The sequence below is a fragment of the Prionailurus viverrinus genome, chromosome D1, assembly GCF_022837055.1.
Source record: "Prionailurus viverrinus isolate Anna chromosome D1, UM_Priviv_1.0, whole genome shotgun sequence".
Lineage (NCBI taxonomy): Eukaryota > Metazoa > Chordata > Mammalia > Carnivora > Felidae > Prionailurus > Prionailurus viverrinus.
In genome coordinates, this window is record NC_062570.1 from 63,069,466 (window position 1) to 63,088,650 (window position 19,185).

At 40.7% G+C, this 19,185-nt stretch overlaps 1 protein-coding gene and 1 pseudogene across 1 annotated transcript; both read right to left on the bottom strand.

Moving 5' to 3' along the window:
- Positions 1-210: 210 nt before the first annotated feature.
- On the bottom strand, positions 211-1,218 carry LOC125177222 (olfactory receptor 56A4). The gene has a single exon (XM_047879349.1). The coding sequence runs from the start codon at positions 1,216-1,218 to the stop codon at positions 211-213; it is 1,008 nt and encodes a 335-aa protein (XP_047735305.1).
- Positions 1,219-17,332: 16,114 nt separating this feature from the next.
- On the bottom strand, positions 17,333-18,503 carry LOC125177226 (olfactory receptor 56A1-like; annotated as a pseudogene).
- Positions 18,504-19,185: the final 682 nt, after the last annotated feature.

Consider the following 19,185-nt stretch of genomic DNA (forward strand, 5'->3'; position numbering starts at 1 on the left):
GATTGTGGGAGGGGGGATGGGCTAAATGGGTCAGGGGCATTAAGGAATCTACTCCTGAAATCATTGTTTCACTATACGCTAACTAATTTGGATGTAAATTTTAAAAAATTAAAAATACAATTAAAAAAATATAAAGTCCCTATGCATCATAAATACAATTATCCATTATCAATTTCTATTCCCTGGGTTAGTTGTTATCCATTTTACCTCTTACAACCTTCTCAGTAGTTTCTGGATTCCCTGCTTGATCTCTTTGGTCCTCACACCATAAACAATGGGGTTCAGAGCTGGGGGGATGAGGTGGTGCAGGATGTTGAGCAGGATGGGGACATCTGGGGGAATTCTCTTCCTGGCCAGGTTAGTGATGACCAGAACCAGCAGGACGGTGCTGAAGAAGAGGATGAGGATGAAGTGGGAACCGCACGTGCTCAGGGCCTTGGCCGCAGCACCCTCAGCCTTGATCCTTAGCACAGCTTTCAGGATGAAGGAGTAGGAGAGAACAATAAGGATGAGGTCAGAGCCCAGGAGGGTCCAGCCTGCCACAAACTGGTAGAGCCGGTTGAAGGTGATATCATCACAGGAGAGTTTGGACACAGACAGGTTAGTGCAGATGCAGTTCTTGATGATGTTCCCTGCACAATATCTGAGTCGGGAAGAAAGGACTGGAACAGGAAGCAAAAAGAGGCCATTCCGGGCCACAACAAATATGGTAGCTCTAACCACAAAATGGTCGGTGATTATGGATGGGTATCGTAGTGGGTGGCAAATGGCCACATAGCGGTCATAGGCCATGACCATGAATGTGCAGGACTCCATGGCAAGGAAGCAATTCATGATGAACATCTGGAGGAAGCAGGCAGAAAAGCTGATGGACCTGAGGTCAAACCAGAAGATGGCCAGGACCTTGGGGATGACAGTCAGGCAGAGCACGATGTCCAGCAGGGAGAGGAGGCTGAGCAGGTAGTACATGGGCTCGTGCAGAGAGGCCTCCAGCTGGATGGTGAGCAGGAGGGTGGCGTTGGCCCCCATGGCCAGGAGGAAAAGGAGGCTGAGGGGCAGAGACAACCAATGCTGCCAACTCTGGTAGTTAGGGAAGCAGATGAGGAGGAATTCGGAGACTGGAGCAGTGGAGTAGTTGCTGGGTGAGGCCATGTAAAGTACTCTGTACAAGTTAAAAATCCAGAGTCCCTTAAAATGTAGGACAAAATACATTAACATAGAAAATGTGTTCTATATGTAGTAAAAATCAGGTTTCCATGGGTCTCTTAACCTATCTCAATGAAGTTTTTGAATAATCAATATCATCACCATCATCATCATCATCACCATATCAATATTTGCTGACATTAACTGAACAGTTACCATGTGCTACAGATTACGCTGAATGTTTATATTCATTAGCACATTTAGTCCTTTAAATAAGCACTTAAGAGTAATAATATTGTTATCCTAATTTTCCAGATAATTAAAAGGAACAAAGAGGGGCAAACTTTTTTGACAAAAATTATACATCCAGTAAGTACTGAAGCCAAGTCTGTGACAAAAGAGTCTGACTCTAAAGTCTCTGCTTGCAGCCACTATACATTGTTTAGCCTCAACAAGCACAATTACTTACTAAGCTCCACTTTCCTTCAGAGTTTAGGACTAGCTTATGGAGAGCTCTGTTCAGCAGAATACATGGAGGTCCTAGAAAAGCCCAGCCCCCTAATCCATATACTTGGACAGGGCCTGACTTCAGGGTTTCCAATTTTTATTCTTTAGGAAACATTGGAATGGAGGTAAGGCATCCCTTGACTCCACCCAAGAAGAATAATATCTTCTAGTACCAAACAGGATTTCACTTTTTTTTTTAAGTTTATTTATTTATTTCAAGACAGAGAGAGAATGCACAGGAGTGGGGGAAGAGCAGAGACAGAGGGAGAGAGAATCCCAAGTAGGCCTCACATCTAGCATGGATCCCAATGCAGGGCTCGAACCCACAAATCATAAGATAATGACCTGAGCCAAAAGCAAGAGTCCCACATTTAACCAACTGAGCCACCCAGGTGCCCCAGGATTTCACTTTTAAAAGCACAGTGTTTATCACTCTTACTAGGTTATTTCCTGTGTTTCTCTTTGTGCTTTGTGCTCTCAAGAGTGCTTTCTTTTGTTTGGATTCCTTAGAAAAGTCTTACAGTTTCAGGGGTACATTAAGAGTCTGACTTGGGTTCAGGTCATGATCTCACCATTTGTGAGTTCAAGCCCTGTGTTGGGCTCTGTGCTTGGAGCCTGGAGCCTGCTTTGGATTCTGTGTCTCCCTCTCTCTCTGCCCCTACCCCTCTCAAGCTCTATATCTCTCTGTCTCTCAAAAGTAAATAAATGTTTTAAAAAAATTTTTTAAAGAAACACCTATGTATTTCATATTTTGGTGTACTGAGGATACACCAGTAGGTTGACCAAAGGTAGATTATGAGCTAGATAAATAAGTATGGTTCAAGTATATAAACTTATACAGGATCTATTTATCTGGTAAGCAGCATTGTCTGTGATTCCTTATAGCCAAAATCCAATTATCCTATCCATATGGAATCTATGATCTGTATGCTCATATACTTTGATTTTTTGTTTCTTTTGTTGGGTACCATCTTATTTACCTCACTACTAAACAAAGAACAGAGTGGCCAAGTACTAAGAAGACTGACAGTAAGGGCTGTCATAGCCAAAGAAGCAGAAGAGAGTCAGCTAGTTAAGACAGACTAAAAGAAAGAGCTCAGGCAGCAAATAATCAATATAATCAAGTGGGATTATTGACCCTGCTCATCTGTCCTATATAACAAATATCTTCAGAAAGAATAAATTGTGTGAGAAGGTATTAGACTAGCTGCCAAAGAATATAAAATCCAAGGAATTTCACTCCAAAAATCCCAGACTTTCCAAATGTAGATTATATAATACACACACACACATACACACACACACACACACACACACACACACACACACACACTTTCTACTGATTATAGGGCTTTAAAACAAGCCAAGGATTCAGGAGCTAAAACTATAGAAGGAACAATTATGTACCAGTTCTGTCCTTCATTTTCATATGGGATTAGGAAAATGACTCTCAATGTGAATCAGAAATTTAAGAAGGATTGGGGCACCTGGGTGGCTCAGTCAGTTAAGCATCTGACTTCAGCTCAGGTCATGATCTCACAGTTTGTGGGTTCAAGCCCCATGTCAAGCTCTGTGCTGACAGCTCAGACCCTGCTTCTGATTCTGCATCTCCCTCTCTCTCTGCCCCTCCCCCATCGAAAATAAATAAACATTAAAAAATTAAAACAAAAGAAATTTAAAAAGGAAAGAAAACATAGTTATATTTTTAGAAAATGCTTGTCCTTTCCATGAACCTCAAGTTCTATATCCTCAGAGTGACCCACTCTACTTGAATAAGCAAGAAAATACTCAGTGCCTTCCCTGTACCTGGTCTTAATATTATGCATACAAATGTATGGCATGGATAAACCAAACACTGGTATCCTAATTAATAGAGGAAAATTGACTTAACAACCCTTTTAAGACATTATAGTTGTGACTCTAATAAAGTTGATCTTACAAACAGTGGGAAAGAGACAAAAGCACAGATGAATGAAGCAATGTGATATGGTTCAAAGTTGGCCTCCGACAAGTGAATTCCAAGTCTGGCTCTTATACTCATTGTATGATTCTGTGAGCTATTTAAACTCTATGATAGGGGTGCCTGGGTGGCTCAGTCGGTTAAGCAAGTGACTTCGGCTCAGGACATGATCTCATGGTTCAGACATTGAGCTCACATCAGGTTCTGTGCTGATAGTTCATAGATGAGAGCCAGCTTCAGATTCTGTTTCCCCCTCTCCCTCTCTGCCCCAACCCCATTCATGCTCACTCTCTCTCTCTCTCTCTCTCTCTCTCTCTCTCTCATAAACATTACAAAAATTTAAACTCTACGACATATACATCCCTCATTTATGAAATAGATAAATGATATTTAACTTCAGATGTTGTGGAGAGAAAAAGGGGCTATGATCTCCTGAGGTCCTGTTAGGCCCAGAGACACAAGGAGTTGAGAGCATCAGAGAAGGATACAAAAATGAGGCAAATCCACCTGGGGGAGAAGAAGGACTCTCTGTGTAGGGAATGGTAAGAGAAGAAACATCAATGTGGATGATCAGTATGATTGGTGATGAGGTGTTAGGGGGTGATAGATCCTAAGTTCTTTGGGGGAAGCAAGCAGGAGAGCAGAGGGTCAGGAGACATGGTTAAGGTGTGCAGAGGCAGCCCTGTGAGGTCCACCTGAGGGCAGGCATTATCACATACACTGTAAGGAAGCACAGAGAACTTGAAACAGGGAAGTGATGTGCTGTAGATGGGACACAGGGAATCACACAGCAGGGAGGGAGGCTTTCAGAGAGTCCTGAACAGTACAAAGGAAAAGTGATGAAGATCTGAATGCAGGCCATGTAGGTGGAGAAGAAGGATGTATTCGAGGTGTGGGGAGAACTACAGGATTTAGTGAAAGAAAGGATGAGCAGGCAGAGAGACTGGAGTCCAGAATGTCACCAAGCACCTTTTAGTGATACAGGGAAAAAATGTCCTTTTCAGACCTCCTATAACACTGGTATTTTCTCCCAGGTAGCAATATACTTTTGGCTCTGTTTTAGTAAATTCCATAAGAGATGGGACCATTTTTCCTCTCTTTCTGTATTCTCCTCAGTGAAACTGAGGCCTCCTAATGTGAGCAATGAGGACTTGTTGGGCATCTGGGACATTGTTCTGATATTCAGTATCCAGTTCCAGTACTGATGGACTGACATTTACAAAGGGGTGATTCTTGTGCTAAGTACTATTGACCAAACATGGTCTGTGATGATGATACACTGACAGTCTATAAGGTCAGGCAAGTCTTGAATAAACAAAATTACAAGAGAAGACTCAAGCCAAGACTGGAAAATGGAATGACCACCTTGACTCATAGATGAATTTAGACGAGGACAGAAAGGAAGATTCTCACCCAGCCAGGCACAGGGCCTTGGTCACCCAGCCATGATATGGGAAGGGGCCTTGGAGTCTACGGAAGTTTGCAAACCCTTATGGACACAAAATGACTCAGCCTCATCCCTGAATGAAATAACAGCATGAGGTCAGTCCCTGCCACTCAGCCTTACACCAGATCTAAGCATCTTAGCAGGGTCAGCATGTACACCAGACCCTATTGAAAGAGTTCCTTTTCCTTTATATACTAGGTTCCTGGATTTCTCTCTCCTCTCATGATCTCCTTCCTCACAGTTTTCCTGCTTGGTCCAGCTTGAGACTCACCAGTTTCAGAAAGCTGCACTGCTGCTGTTTCTGGCTGCCAGAGAAAGCACTAAACTGACCCCTCCATGAGTTCTGGAGGCTGGTTTTATGAACTCTGGCTCCACTGTGCCCCCTCTCTTTCCATTGCTCACCAGAGTTGGTGCCCTTGTTAAACACTTGGGCCCTCAGGCCCTATGGTCTATTTCCCAAGAGAACATATTGTAAAAGGCTTAATTCAGCATTTTCAATAAAGTAAGGGCAGGGGGCTCTTGGGGAGTCTAAATAAAGAAGCTCTGGGAAAAGAAGGGTAAGGAAACTGCATGATGAGAATCTTCTCAGGGAAAATTTATACGGATGCACATGAGGGGAAGAAGTGAGTAAACTCTCCTCAGCCCTATAACTCCATGGAGGAGGTGACAGAGGAACATCCCCAGCAATCAAAGGAGCATGGGCCTCAGAGGAGCATGGACCATGGGCAACTAGGGGCAAAGGAGCACTTTCCCTGTGAGCCCCTCTCCTGCAGTGGGAGCACCAGTGCTCTTGACACAAGCACATCCCTGGGAGGGGTCCTGTTTACACACATGTGGTCTCATGGCCAAGATTTTACCTTCATGGCTGTGCTTGGTTTAAACTCTGTCACATAAGTATGGTTGCAGAAAGTTCAACTGTTAACAGTCTTCACCTTCCACAGGGCAACACTTGGCATTGCTTCCTTGGGGAACAAGTGGAACTTCCACCAGTGCAGCCACCTCTTTGCATTGATGCACAGTAGGACTTAGAAAATAGCCTCTCCTGTGGACCTTCCCAGATGCATCTTAGGATAGGGACTTTCCAGCTAAATGTAGGATCTTTGGGGTTTGGGGCACAGGAATCTTGGAGAGAGGAGAGCAAGTGGAGTCTGGTTCTAGGTCTCACACTTTCCTACCCACAACTGCTGAAGAAGACATGAGGACAGGAATGTACCTGGAAAATAATCTTGTTCCCTACATGCACTAACTACTCTCCTGGTCCCACCTCTGCCTTGCTTCTTGAAGGTCCTGGGGAAAGTGCCAAGGACCTTGTCAGCATCAAATAGAGTTGATAGATGTGCTAAATGAAGAAAACTCTTTCATTACTGAATTATCGTTCAATGAAAGAATGTTGCTAGAGAATACCATTTCCTCTAGGCAAAACACCCTGGTCCCTGAGTTTCTTATAAATTAATAATCCCTCTTTACTGCCAGATTATAGGGATATTGGGAAAGATCATTGGAAGCTTACGTTTGAACCCTTGTTCTACGTTTCTTACGTTTGAACCCTTTTCTGGTTACTTTTCCTTGAAGAAATTTCATTAGCTCTCAGAACAATATCCTTACCTGAAATATAGGCATACCAAACTTTCCAAAACAGATTTGTTGCAAGGATAAAAATTACTTTTACTTTTTCATTGAACAAACACTTTTACCCTACTTTGACAAAGCACTACATATTTGAAATATGTACATCAAGGAATGGTTTCTTCCACTTTAGAGAGGGAAACCAAGACTTTACATACAGCCACACCAAGGATAATGCTTGTAACAATAAAAACAAATCTTCAGAGTTCTTAATGTGTCATATTACTCTGAATATTACCTGATTTTTCATTTAATGCTTATAACAACCTAATGAGATACATATTACAAAAGGCAACAACTATAGTTACCAATTCCCAATAAGGAATAAAAAAATACATGTTTTGGATTTTAATGTGTCCCCCAAAATGATATATTGAAGTCCTAACCCTCAGGTACCTGTGAGTGTGACCTTATACAGGAATAAGATCTTTGTAGATCTAATCAAATTAAGAGCTACCAGTTAACACAAAGAATGATGAACTTTAGTTCAACAACCCCGAGAATACATCCCAAGGTCGAGTTTGGAATGTGTGTGGGTGGATAGTTATCAGACCCTATTCTTAGTGGGTCCCAGGCCTTGAGTTTTGTCTCCTCAAACCAGAAAATTGCCATTTTTTGCTCCATTTCACAATGATTTCTTCAGGATTTGAAGTCCTCAGAGCAGAAGTAGCTTTAAACCTTGGCTTTCTCTCTCAGTTTTTACCTTCTAGATTTTGACCTTTCCTTAACTTTTCAGTACTTTCAAAAATATTTGTCTATTTTTTAAATTCAAGCAGGTTTTTTTTTTAGTGACAATTTAACTGGGTAAAAACATGAATATTAACAAGTATTTTATATACATACAAATTGAATAGTATATTATATATGTTATATCTATACTGTATGTATATTTACACAGCTTTCTGATATCTTTTGTTGCTATTGATAAGTATATGACCGCTCAATTGGTATTCCTTTGTAAGTAATGAATCATTTCTTTTGATCTATTCAGAAGACTTCATCTTTAGGGTTTTGGAATGTTAGCAAATGTGTGCAGATTTAAAAAAAAATAGATTTGAGAGCCCAGAAATAAACCCATGTTTATATGGTCAATTAATCTACAACAAAAGAAGTAAAAATATACCACAGGGAAAGACAGTATCTTCAATAAATAGGACAACTATTGCAAAAAAAAAAAAAGTGGACCACTTTCTTACATCATACACAAAACTATAATCAAAATGGTTTAAAGACCTTTTATGTAAAAGCATAAAACTACTACCAAAGAACATAGGCATTAATCTCTTGTACATTAACATCAGCAATATTTTCCTGGATATATATATGCCTACGCCAGGGAAACAAGTGTAAAAATAAACAGGGACTACAAATCTTTTGCACATTGAAGGAAACCATCTTTATTTTTTTTTTAGCATTAATTTTTATTTTGACTCAAAATGTATCTAAAATTTAATATGTAGATAATGTTAGGGCTATTTAAGACTTCAAATTCTTTTTTTTTATTTTTTTATTTTTATTTTTAATATGAAATTTGTCAAATTGGTTTCCATACAACACCCAGTGTTCATGTCAACAGGTGCCCTCCTTAATGCCCATCACCCACTTTACCTTCCCTCCAACTCCTCATCAACCCTCAGTTTATTCTCAGCTTTTAAGAGTCTCTTATGGTTTGCCTCCTTCCCTCTCTGTAACTTTTTTTCCCCTTCCCTTCCCCCATGGTCTTCTGTTAAGTTTCTCAGGATCCACATAAGAGTGAAAACATATGGTATCTGTCTTTCTCTGTATGACTTATTTCACTTAGCATAACACTCTCCAGTTCCATCCACGTTGCTACAAAAGGCCATATTTCATTCTTTCTCATTGCCAAGTAGTATTCCATTGTATATATAAGCCACTTCTTGGGGTGCCTGGGTGGCTCGGTCGGTTAAGCATCCGACTTCGGCTCAGGTCATGATCTCACGGTCCGTGAGTTCGAGCCCCGCATCGGGATCTGTGCCGATAGCTCAGAGCCTGGAGCCTGCTTCGGATTCTGTGTCTCCCTCTCTCTCTGCCCCTCCCCCGTTCATGCTCTGTCTCTCTCTGTCCCAAAAATAAATAAAACATTTAAAAAAATTTTTTTAATGGGCAGAGGATCTGCCTAGACAGTTTTTCAAAAAATGCATACAGATAGCCAACAGACACATAAAAAGATGCTCAATGTCACTAATAATCAAGAAAATATAAATCAGAACCACAATGAGATATCACCTCACACCAATCAGAATGGCTAGTATCAAAAAGACAAGAAATAACAAGTGTCTGGAAGGATAGAGAAAAAAGGAATCCTCATGTTGGTGGGAATGTAAATTGGCACAGCCACTGTACAAAACATTATGCAAGGTGTTAAAAAAATTAAAATAGAAATACCATATAATTTAATAATTCCACTTCTGGGTATTTACCCAAGGAAAGCAAAAACACTAAAATTCAAAAAGATTATGGCACCCATATGTTTATTGCAGCATTATTTACAATATCCAAGATATGATAGCAACCTAAATGTGCACTGATAGACAAATAGATAAGGAAGATGTGGTATATATATTGTATATACAATAGAATATTACTTAGCCTTTAAAAAGAATGAAATCTTGCAATTTGTGACAATATGGACGGACTTAGTATTATACTAAGTGAAATGAGTCATATAGGGAAAGATAAATACAATATGATTTCATTTATATGTGGAATCTAAAAAAACAAAACAAATGAATGAACAAACAAACAACAATAAACGAGAAATAGACTCAAATATGGAGAAAAGCTAGTGGCTGCAGGATGGGGAGGGGGATAGGTGAACTATGTAATTCCTTTGGCTGAGAAAAAAAGATGCTGGTACAAAAGGAAAGTGAAGGTGATGATACTAACCAAGGCAGTATTTGTCCCACAATAGGAAAAAGACATGTAGAGAAATGCAATCTTACAGTCTCAGAAAAATGTTCTAGCTGATAGTGGTTGGCTGGACAAACATAGTGTACAGACTTCCTCAGACTCCTCCAAAGGCAGTAGCACGCCTGGAAGTCAAGGAAACTGCTCTCACCCAGCTCTGTGGAAGCACAGCACATGGACCATAAACAGACTTCTTTTGGCTCCTTCTACAGACAAATCAATATTTACTTTTTCAGAAGCAAGCACAGGTCTAAGGAAACTCGCAGCCTCTTTCTCAAACAGGACACAGTTCTTAATTCTATTATAAACATCCAAGTAAAGACAATAAATTTAGTAACTTTGTGGAGGAAATCCACCAAAGTCTATCCTTCCCTGGAATATTAACTCATCAGGTCCCCCTCCCCCTGTGTCCTAACAGCAATGTCTCTTGACAGGCCACAAGAACTCTGCATAAACTCAAGGACTGAGCAGAAAATGCCCTGCTCATTTGAGTCCCATGTCAGGCTCCTGATATCATCCTAGTAAGTCTCAGGGCAGTTTTCAGGAATATGTTTGGACCGTCCAGTCCTGAGGACTGGATCTGGAGGCGTGGGTATTCCAATCCCTGTACCCATCCACTGACCCAGCATATCAAGGTCCCTTTCTTCATTCATACCACTGATATGGGGGTGACTGGAAAACATGCAAGGGACCTCAAAGGTCCTCTTTTCTTCTCTTTATGAGCCTAAAATAAAACCTGATGATCTACTTAACGAGGCTTCTGGTGGAAGCAAACAAACAGCAGACCAGGCTCTAGGGCTGACAATGTCTCAGAGAGACCAGAAGAGCCACAAGATCTCCAGAGGTCTCCTACCACTCTCACCCTTCTCACTACATAGCTTGGAGTTCAGCCGACAATCAATGTATATAAATGACAGAGACAAGGCTAAGTTTACTAGAGTTCTTCCTCCTCTCAGATGCACAGATAAATTTACATTTTCCAGGATCACCTATAGTTAGATGGGGCTATACAACTGAGCCTGGCCAAAAAGATAGCATGTACCTCTTCCAGGTACAACCTTTATAGCCTCCTTGGTGTGCTCCACCTCTGGCCAGTTGCATGTAATCCACTGAAAACATGAAGCCCTAGAAAAGATGGAATCATACAATGGAGGAAGCTAGGTCCCTAAAAGACAGCATGGAAGAGAGCCTCCCTCCACATGCATTGAATGGATGTTATCAAAAATAAAGTTGTATGTGTTAAACCACTGACACATTGGAATTGTTCATTTCAACAGCTGGCAAGTGATCCTGAGTAATGCTTCAGACAATGAGGAAACTGACATCCAATACTAGAAATATTACACAACAAGGAAAGCTGACATGGCTACTAAATGGTAATTCTAGGGGAAAGGTTGGAACAATTGACAATAATTGTATGTGCTTGCAATTGTTGATCCCATTGACAAGTTATTATGGTAAGTAGATGACTTTAGCAGAAAGTTGGCCAGTCTTCAAGCATATATTACTGTGGATAGAGACAGTCCATAGATGTGGAGTTTTGAAGAACCATCCTACTGCTTGGAAGGTCAAAGTTTCAGAGAAAGTTTTAGATTGTCTTTAAAAAACAAAGACTCATAGAAACCAGCACTGAGAAGAGAGTAGATTATGTGTACAGTTGTCTTACTCATGTCCAATGGCTTTAGATAGACACCATTACCTACAAAGGAGTGGCATGGAAAAGACAATAAGGAAACAAAAGAAAAATTTTAAATTATGCTTAGGAAAATATGTGGGTGTGATTACTAGTCCATGGAACTGCCCTGATACAAATAGATCAGACACCTGTTTGTTTTTTGAGGATGTTTATTGCCAAAGATACCTGAGCTTGGCTTTTAAAGAAAGTTTTTTCTACCAAGAATTAATACAATTATTGATCTTAATATTTTATGAGCTAGAAGCAGCCTCCAAAAGCAGTAATGCAAAAGAAGTCACACATTCCAATGCCTGTGTGATATAATGCCATGGAGAACAATGATGAAGACGTAACCCCCCAAAGACAGAACTAGAGGTTGTAGATACAATGGAAAGTTTCACCCAGATAACATAACCAGTGTCTAGTTAGGGAACTTCCACCACTTCAGTGGGTAAAAATGTGGCAGTGTCTGCCCCCAAAATATTCCAGCATTACCATGAACAAGTTCCTGCTAAATGAATTCCATGCCTCGCTTCCAGCTGGGAATCTTAATGACTGGTACCAGTGTCTGCTCCACCACTACATATGTGGTAGGAGGAGGAAAATGGCCTGTGAGGAATCACATCAGGACCTGATGGAGAAGACACTGCTCAAGATCTTGGACTTTGTGTGGCACACAGTGACTGCATGTGAGCTTGGGTGGTCTCCCTTGGGAAGAAGTTAAGTATATATTACATGCAAGAGTCTCTCTAGTATCATTTCTCCTAAGAGATGAATATTCATGGGGCGCCTGGGTGGCTCAGTCGGCTGAGCAACTGACTTCAGCTCAGGTCACGATCTCATGGCTCATGGGTTCAAGCCCCATATTGGGCTCTGTGCTGACAGCTTAGAGCCTGGAGTCTGCTTCAGATTCTGGGTCTCCCTCTCTTTCTGTCCCTCCCCTGCTCATTCTCTGTCTCTCTGTGTCTCTCAAAAATAAATAAATGTTTTAAAAAAATTTTAATGAATATTCAGGGGCACCTGGGTGGCTCGGTCGGTTAAGCATCCAACTTCAGCTCAGGTCACAATCTCGTGGTTTTTGAGTTCAAGCCCCACATTGGGCTCTGTGCTGGCATCTCACAGCCTGGAGCTACTTCAGATTCTGTGTCTCCCTCTCTCTCTGCCCCTCCCATGCTCACGCTCTGTCTCTGTGTCTCAAAAGAAAAAAAAAATAGAATAGATGTTAAAAAAAATTTTTTTAAGAGATGAATGTTCAATGATGCAGCCTCTCCTGTAGGCAGTTGGATTTATGTGAGGAATGTAGCCAATGGGATAGAAAAAATGATGTAAATCTTTCCCAGATTGAGCCCCTAAAACCTCCTACAAGATCTTGAACATTCTCTCTCTTTGCTTGTATGTCAGTCAGATTCAGAAGTACCTGTTGGAGATCCCTGAGAGCTTAATACACGGAGAATTCACAGATGAAAGATGCTTCAGGCCCTAAATGTTGACACGAAGCAAAGCCCCCATATTGGAATGGGTTTAGGTGAGAAGTAAGCTAGTTTTGTGTTAAATTACTGTGATATCTTTGTTGTAATAACTAACTTTACTAGCTTTGATTAATTCTATATATGGTGGGTTCTGACGTGCACTGTCTTTGCTATCTGTAATCTGGAGCACAAAAACTTCAGAAAACTACATAGCTGTCCAGGGTAAGTCTAAAAATATATCTTAATCCCTAGACAAAGTGATAAAAAAAATGGGTTTAGTTAACAAACATGCCTGATTTCTCTCTTGATTCTGTTAGTTCAATGACCATTAGTATTTTTACCTTTCTGCTCAATTGTAAAATTGGGAATAATGATAATTCCAAAAATTATAATCATAATTTCTCTAAAAGTAGTTTACCTCTTGGTAACTATCTATGCTAGTTACTAACATGTTAATGACACACAAAGCACTCAACTAATTTTTGGTTGAGTAGATGAAGAAAGGAATAAATGTTATTATTATATACAGTCCTTAGCCAATATTGCTAATGTAACTTCTTATTAAATACTGAAATACATTCTACACTTATGAATACCTGATTCATGTCATTGATTTGATTTTTATTTTGGATGTCACTGAAGAAAAGAAAATCAGAGTATAAATTGTTATATTCCTTTTATTTTTTTAATTAATCATTTAAATCCCCATATGGCTAATAAGCAAGAAGTACAATATCTTCTACTTGAAGCCACTCCCTACCTCTTTCTAAGTGTTGGAGATCCCAGGAATTCACAACACAGAGATGTCAGTCCCCTTTCAAACATCAAGTAGAGATGGAGAGCTGAAATCACCATAGTATTGCTATTCCCGCTGGTAGCCACAAGAGAGCAGTGTTGACTTGCAGGCTATGAAGCATTTATTTACTCCTGGCAATAACTTCAGCCTTTGTAGATTGCCTGGCTGCACAGCTTTGATGTCCCACACTGGGCCTCTCAGGTCACATCTCTCATTGTTAACACCCAAAGACTTAGAAAATATCTGAGGAACAGTGTATCAGGATAGATATGTACTAAGAGGCTCCCAAACTCCACTTTATTATATGCAGAAAATGTAGTTTTGTTCTTTCATTGCTTTGAGCATTGGTCATCTTTTTCCTCGAGGTAATTTAATTCCAGGAGATACACTGCTCTTTCTTGCTATTGGCTCTAGATTTAAATCTTCTCTGGTCCTGAAAATCAGTGTTCAATGGCTTCAGATATTCTTTTCCAAAAGGCTCTGTGTTCTTCTTGCAAATGTGACTAACCTGAAAACCAGGGATTGTGGTGAGTGGCTATCAGTTGGCTTCCTCCTGTCCCCTTCTCATTAATACACCCTTTCCAGTACAACTGGACCATAATCAGTCTGTGTTAGCAAAGTTACTCCACAGATTTTTCAGTTAACTTAAGAAAGACCTTATTTTTTTCTTCCAATTTATTGAGATATGACATACAGCGCTATATAAGTCTAAGGTATACAGCATAATGGTTTGACTTACGTATACGATTAAATGATTACCACAAATTATCTAGTGTCTCACATGGATACAAAAAAAGAGAAGAAAAACATGTTTTTTCCAGGTGATGAGAACTTTTAGAATCTACTCTCTTAGCAACTTTCAAATATACCAAACAGCAGTATTAACTATAGTCATCATGTTATACATTACATATCCAGTACTTATCTATCTTAAAACTGAAAACTTGTACCTTTAAAATGCCTATTTAAAATACCTTTAGTTTCTGCTACTTCAGTCTATCCATTCAAGACATGTTCAATAACATTTTTTGCTACATGAGCCTCATGGCAAAGTTGTGTCTGCCCTTCAAGATCTGGCTCTTTGGGTAATCCTATTCCTCCATCCCCTTTATCTATGAGGACTCAGCCCAAATCTGTCTTAGAGCCATTGTGTCCAGTTCCTTAAGCCACCTGCACTGGGCTTGACAATTCTATGAAAAATTGTGGTCCTTTTAATCTGTCTCTCAAGGACCAGAATTGAGAGCCAACCTCAAGCATATATCTTGTCCATTCTTATGTTGAGAAATCTACTACTTAGAACTAAAGATGCATTGTAAACACTATTGATTAACTCTTCTCTTAGCCACTTCAATAGCACAAGCAAGGGGATATTTCCTAAATCGTTTGATGTACCAGAAGATGTGCTTGTCACTGTGAGAAATGACAACAGGTGTGCTGGCCCCCAATCCCTTACAAATCCTTAACACAAGTTGTAGTTTCTGTAACTGTGTATACCCACTCATAATTATGTTGGCGATTTGCACTGATCTAGAAAAGCCTAGTGAAGGGATTAAGATCTGAATATGACCAACTAACAGAAATTCCTCTTTGAGTCCCTTCTGGGTTTGCACCTGGGAGAAGCATAGCAGAGGTAGACAAAGCACTCCTAGAGAGACCAACAGAGTGGACCAAATGCTGGACAATATCACATGACAATCTGTCCTATTCCTATGAATTATATCCTTTCTGTTAGATTTCTTAAAGAATTTTTATTATCATCCACAGAAGAATCATGCACAGATACTGATATATTGCAAGTGCTCAAAACATTTGAGCTTTTATTTTCATTGTCATGACTATCACTATTATCAGTATATAAGAACATTGGGATTATTAGTATAATTTTAGGCCACAGTGTTTGAAGTTGGCCCTTCTGTCCTCTGAGGGACAGTAGGAAGGTGGTGCTGTATAAAACTCTTCTAACAGCCATGAGATGGAGGGAGCCCTAAGAGAGAATTCTCTTGTAGAAAATGACAAATACTGAGTCACACCTGTGGCTTGGCTTGAGGAAATGAGAGCCAAGTCTAAGGACATTAAGAGTACCTTCTTGTAGACAAATGGATGTCATTTTCCTTTCCTGCTGTTACTGCATGTAGAAGAGTCCGCCCTGGAGCCCACAGCAGCACTGAGATGCAGTTACTCTGTGGAATCCCCATAATGTGATGCAATCACTCTCTATTCCTGCTGACAGCTAACTCCAAATTCTTTCACAGCTATGAAAGCTTCCCCTGTAATATTATGTTATACTGTCATGTCTCTTTGTGTACCTGAACAGGAGAACTTGATTCTGTGTCCAGTCCCTGGGAGCCAGTGAACACTGGCAAGTCACAAGCCCTCAGACTCAGAACCAACAAGAGTTGTGTAATCATTAACTCTTGTCTCTCAGCCTCAAACCTACCCATCCAGATCTGCTTTGGGATGAATATCTTGTGGGATCTGGGACTTGGACACTGGGACTCTTCTGTTAGTTAGACACCTGGCTCCCTGTTAGCTTCCACCCAGACAGAACAACAGGAAAAGACTGGAAGGCTGAAGCAGGGCAAGGGATACTTGCTTCTTCCTGTCTGTTCTTATCTTGTCAGTATCCCGAAGCATTGGCTCTTCACCTGGCAGTGGAATTGATTCTAGTCTCCAGGGTTGGTTGGTTGGTTGGTTGGATATTGAGTTTCAGTTTTATTTGGGTTTGGGTTTGGGTTTGGGTTTGGTTTGGATTTGGTTTTGGTTTTGGAACTCCCAGGGTCAAATAAGCCTCACTGAGCTCCCTCAGAGGTAACAGCAGGATAGGGATCCATCCTCAGAGATCTGAGTCCCAGCTCTGAGGGCCCCTCTTCTGAGCTCCTGTGACACTAGTTAGTACCAGTTCAAGGCAGCACCTTCCTCAGCGTTGTGAGACACAGCCCCATGGGCCCACTTCCAACCTTCTAGGGCCCAATGACCAAACTCTTCCCAAGTGTAAGGTTCTTCCCACAGGTGCTACTCTCCATTACTTCAGTATCCCCTGTTTTAGTTTCTAGGTTTCCAATATCCATTTAACCATTTGCTTACATTAAATAATCTGAAAATAACCAGTATGACTTTTCTTCTCCTCACCAGACCCACTATTATCCAGAAAGCTGACACTTTGCTATGTCTTCTCACTTTCAACTAGAGCTCTTGAGCAAAAGTCAACAAATCAAATAAGACTTGATTTTCAATTCACTGGTTGTGTAGCTTAAACATTTAGGGGAAGTGGCCAACCCAACGTCCTGGTCAGTTTCCCCATTTTCTGGGAAATGGCTTCCTTTCTCCCCATCTCTCTCTCCCCCAACTTATCCTCATTTCTAAGACTCCCTGAAGATGGTGAGACTGCATAAGATAGAAGAGGAAGTTGGTATTGCTATATGTTATTATGAACGTTCTTCTCCTGTAGGGTTGCAGATGCTTTATTGGGCAGGATTCTGTCATCTCTGAGAACCCACTAGTTCTTAAAAAAGTAGGTATAGGCGGGAAATAGATATCCAGACGGACAAACCACAAGCAAAGGAGAGTAAGGTAAAAGTCAGGTATCCAGCATCAATTGCACTTGAAGGGGAATTTCTGTAGAAGGAACCTGTGCTTTGGAGCCTGGATTTTGATCTCTGCCATTTTCCAGATAATGTGGTCTTTAGCAGTTTCCAATCTTAAAAAGCATAATTTTTTTCCTACTATGTAAAAAGGAAAAAATGACACCTGCAGAAATGTTGTGAAGATTAAATTTACTTAAATAAAATTGCCTGGGCTCAACACAATTAAGGAATATCAGTTTCTTCCTGTTACCTACCTTCACCAAAATCAGGTGAAGAGAGTAATGGAAGAAATCTGGGTCAGTTATGAAGTGAGCTTCAGAGTATATAGTAAATACTCACCAAGCTTTTTTCCAATACACTGTCTAGGCAAAATCACTGAGGAGAAGGAAGAAAAGAAATTAGATCTATTTCATATATTCACAACCCTGTCCCCATCAATTTCTTAATTCCTTGTTTTATCTCTTTGATCTGAACCTCATAAACAATAGGGTTCAAGGCATGGGGTATGAGGTGATGAAAGACATTGAGCAGGATGAGGATGTCCATGGGGACCCTCTTTCTGGCCATGTTTGTCAACACCACAACCAGCAGAATGGTGTGATGAACAGGATGAGGATGAAATGAGAGTCACATGCGTTCAGGTCTTTGACAGCAGCCCCCTCAGCCTTGAACCTAAGCACAGCTCTTAAGATGAAGGTATAGGAGAAGATGAGGATGAAATCTGAGCCTATTAATGTCCAACCAGCCACAAATTGGTAGATGCCGTTAAGGGTGAAACTGTCACAGGAGAGCCTGGACACAGACAAGTTGGCATAGATTCAGTTCTCAATGACATTTTCCCACAGTAATGGAGCTGGGAAGAGAGAATAGGAATAGGTACAGTGAGTAGGGCATTTCGTGTGATTATGAAGAAATTAGCCTTGGCCACAAATTGGTCAGTGATTATGGAAGGATATTGTAGTGGGTGGCAGATGGCCATGTAGCGATCATAGGCCATGACCCTGAATGTGCAGGACTCCATGGGGAGGAAGCTGTTCATGATAAACATCTGGAGGAAGCAGGCAGAAAAGCTGATGGACCTGAGGTCAAACAGAAGATGGCCAGGACCTTGGGGATGACAGTCAGGCAGAGCATGATGTCCAGCAGGGAGAGCAGGCTGAGCAGGCAGTACATGGGCTCGTGCAGAGATGCCTCCAGCCAGATAGTGGTCAACAGGGTGGTGTTGGCCCCCATGGCCAGGAGAAAAAGGAGGCTGAGGGGCAGGGACAGCCAGTGCTGCCAACTCCGGTAGTTAGGGAAGCAAATGAGGAGGAATTCAGAGACTGGAGCAGTGGAGTAGTTGCCGGGTGAGGCCATGGAATGAATCTTGAGCTGAGGTTTTTCTGGACTATCTGTATGGGCAGATACAAGAAGTAATTTTTTTTAGTCCACTTCAAAAGTGTGCCTCTTACTCTTTAGGCAGCTAATGATATATAGGAGACTCTTCTTGAATAGGCAAATCCCAATCAATATCATAAAGATAGACTGGTGAGACTCAACAAATAAAAGCTATGGTCTACGAAGGAAAAGGAATCAGTGAATAAACTAAGATTTGAAAGGTGAATAGTGATAAGGAATAACCTCACAACATTAAAAATGTGCAACAAATTATGTATGATACCAGTGTAAGAAAAATAAAATGTTAATAGTATAAAAAAGGCCAAACGCACACCTAGTTTTTACAATTATCTAGTGTACGATGAGGGTGGCATCAAACCTATGGTGGAGAAAAATATCCTTCAATAGGCGTTTTTGAGATAATTATTGGCATTGATGTGGGATGTAAAACCTTTAATTACCTGCTCACCTACTACCATATCCAATATGATTTTGGATTGATAATTTTGTTGTATCCCCTCCACAAACTCATGGTATACTAGAAGAAAATAGAATGTCAAATTGATTAAGCCAGTCCTTTGCTAAAACCCCAATCTATTTGAATACAACCACTCACCTTTCAGCACCTGTACCTGATCATCCCAAGTGCTCTTAGAATAAGCCTAAAGTA

Excerpts from the sequence above, each read along its gene's own strand:
- LOC125177222 (XM_047879349.1), bottom strand. The coding sequence starts at position 1,218 with ATGTTAATGTATTTTGTCCTACATTTTAAGGGACTCTGGATTTTTAAC.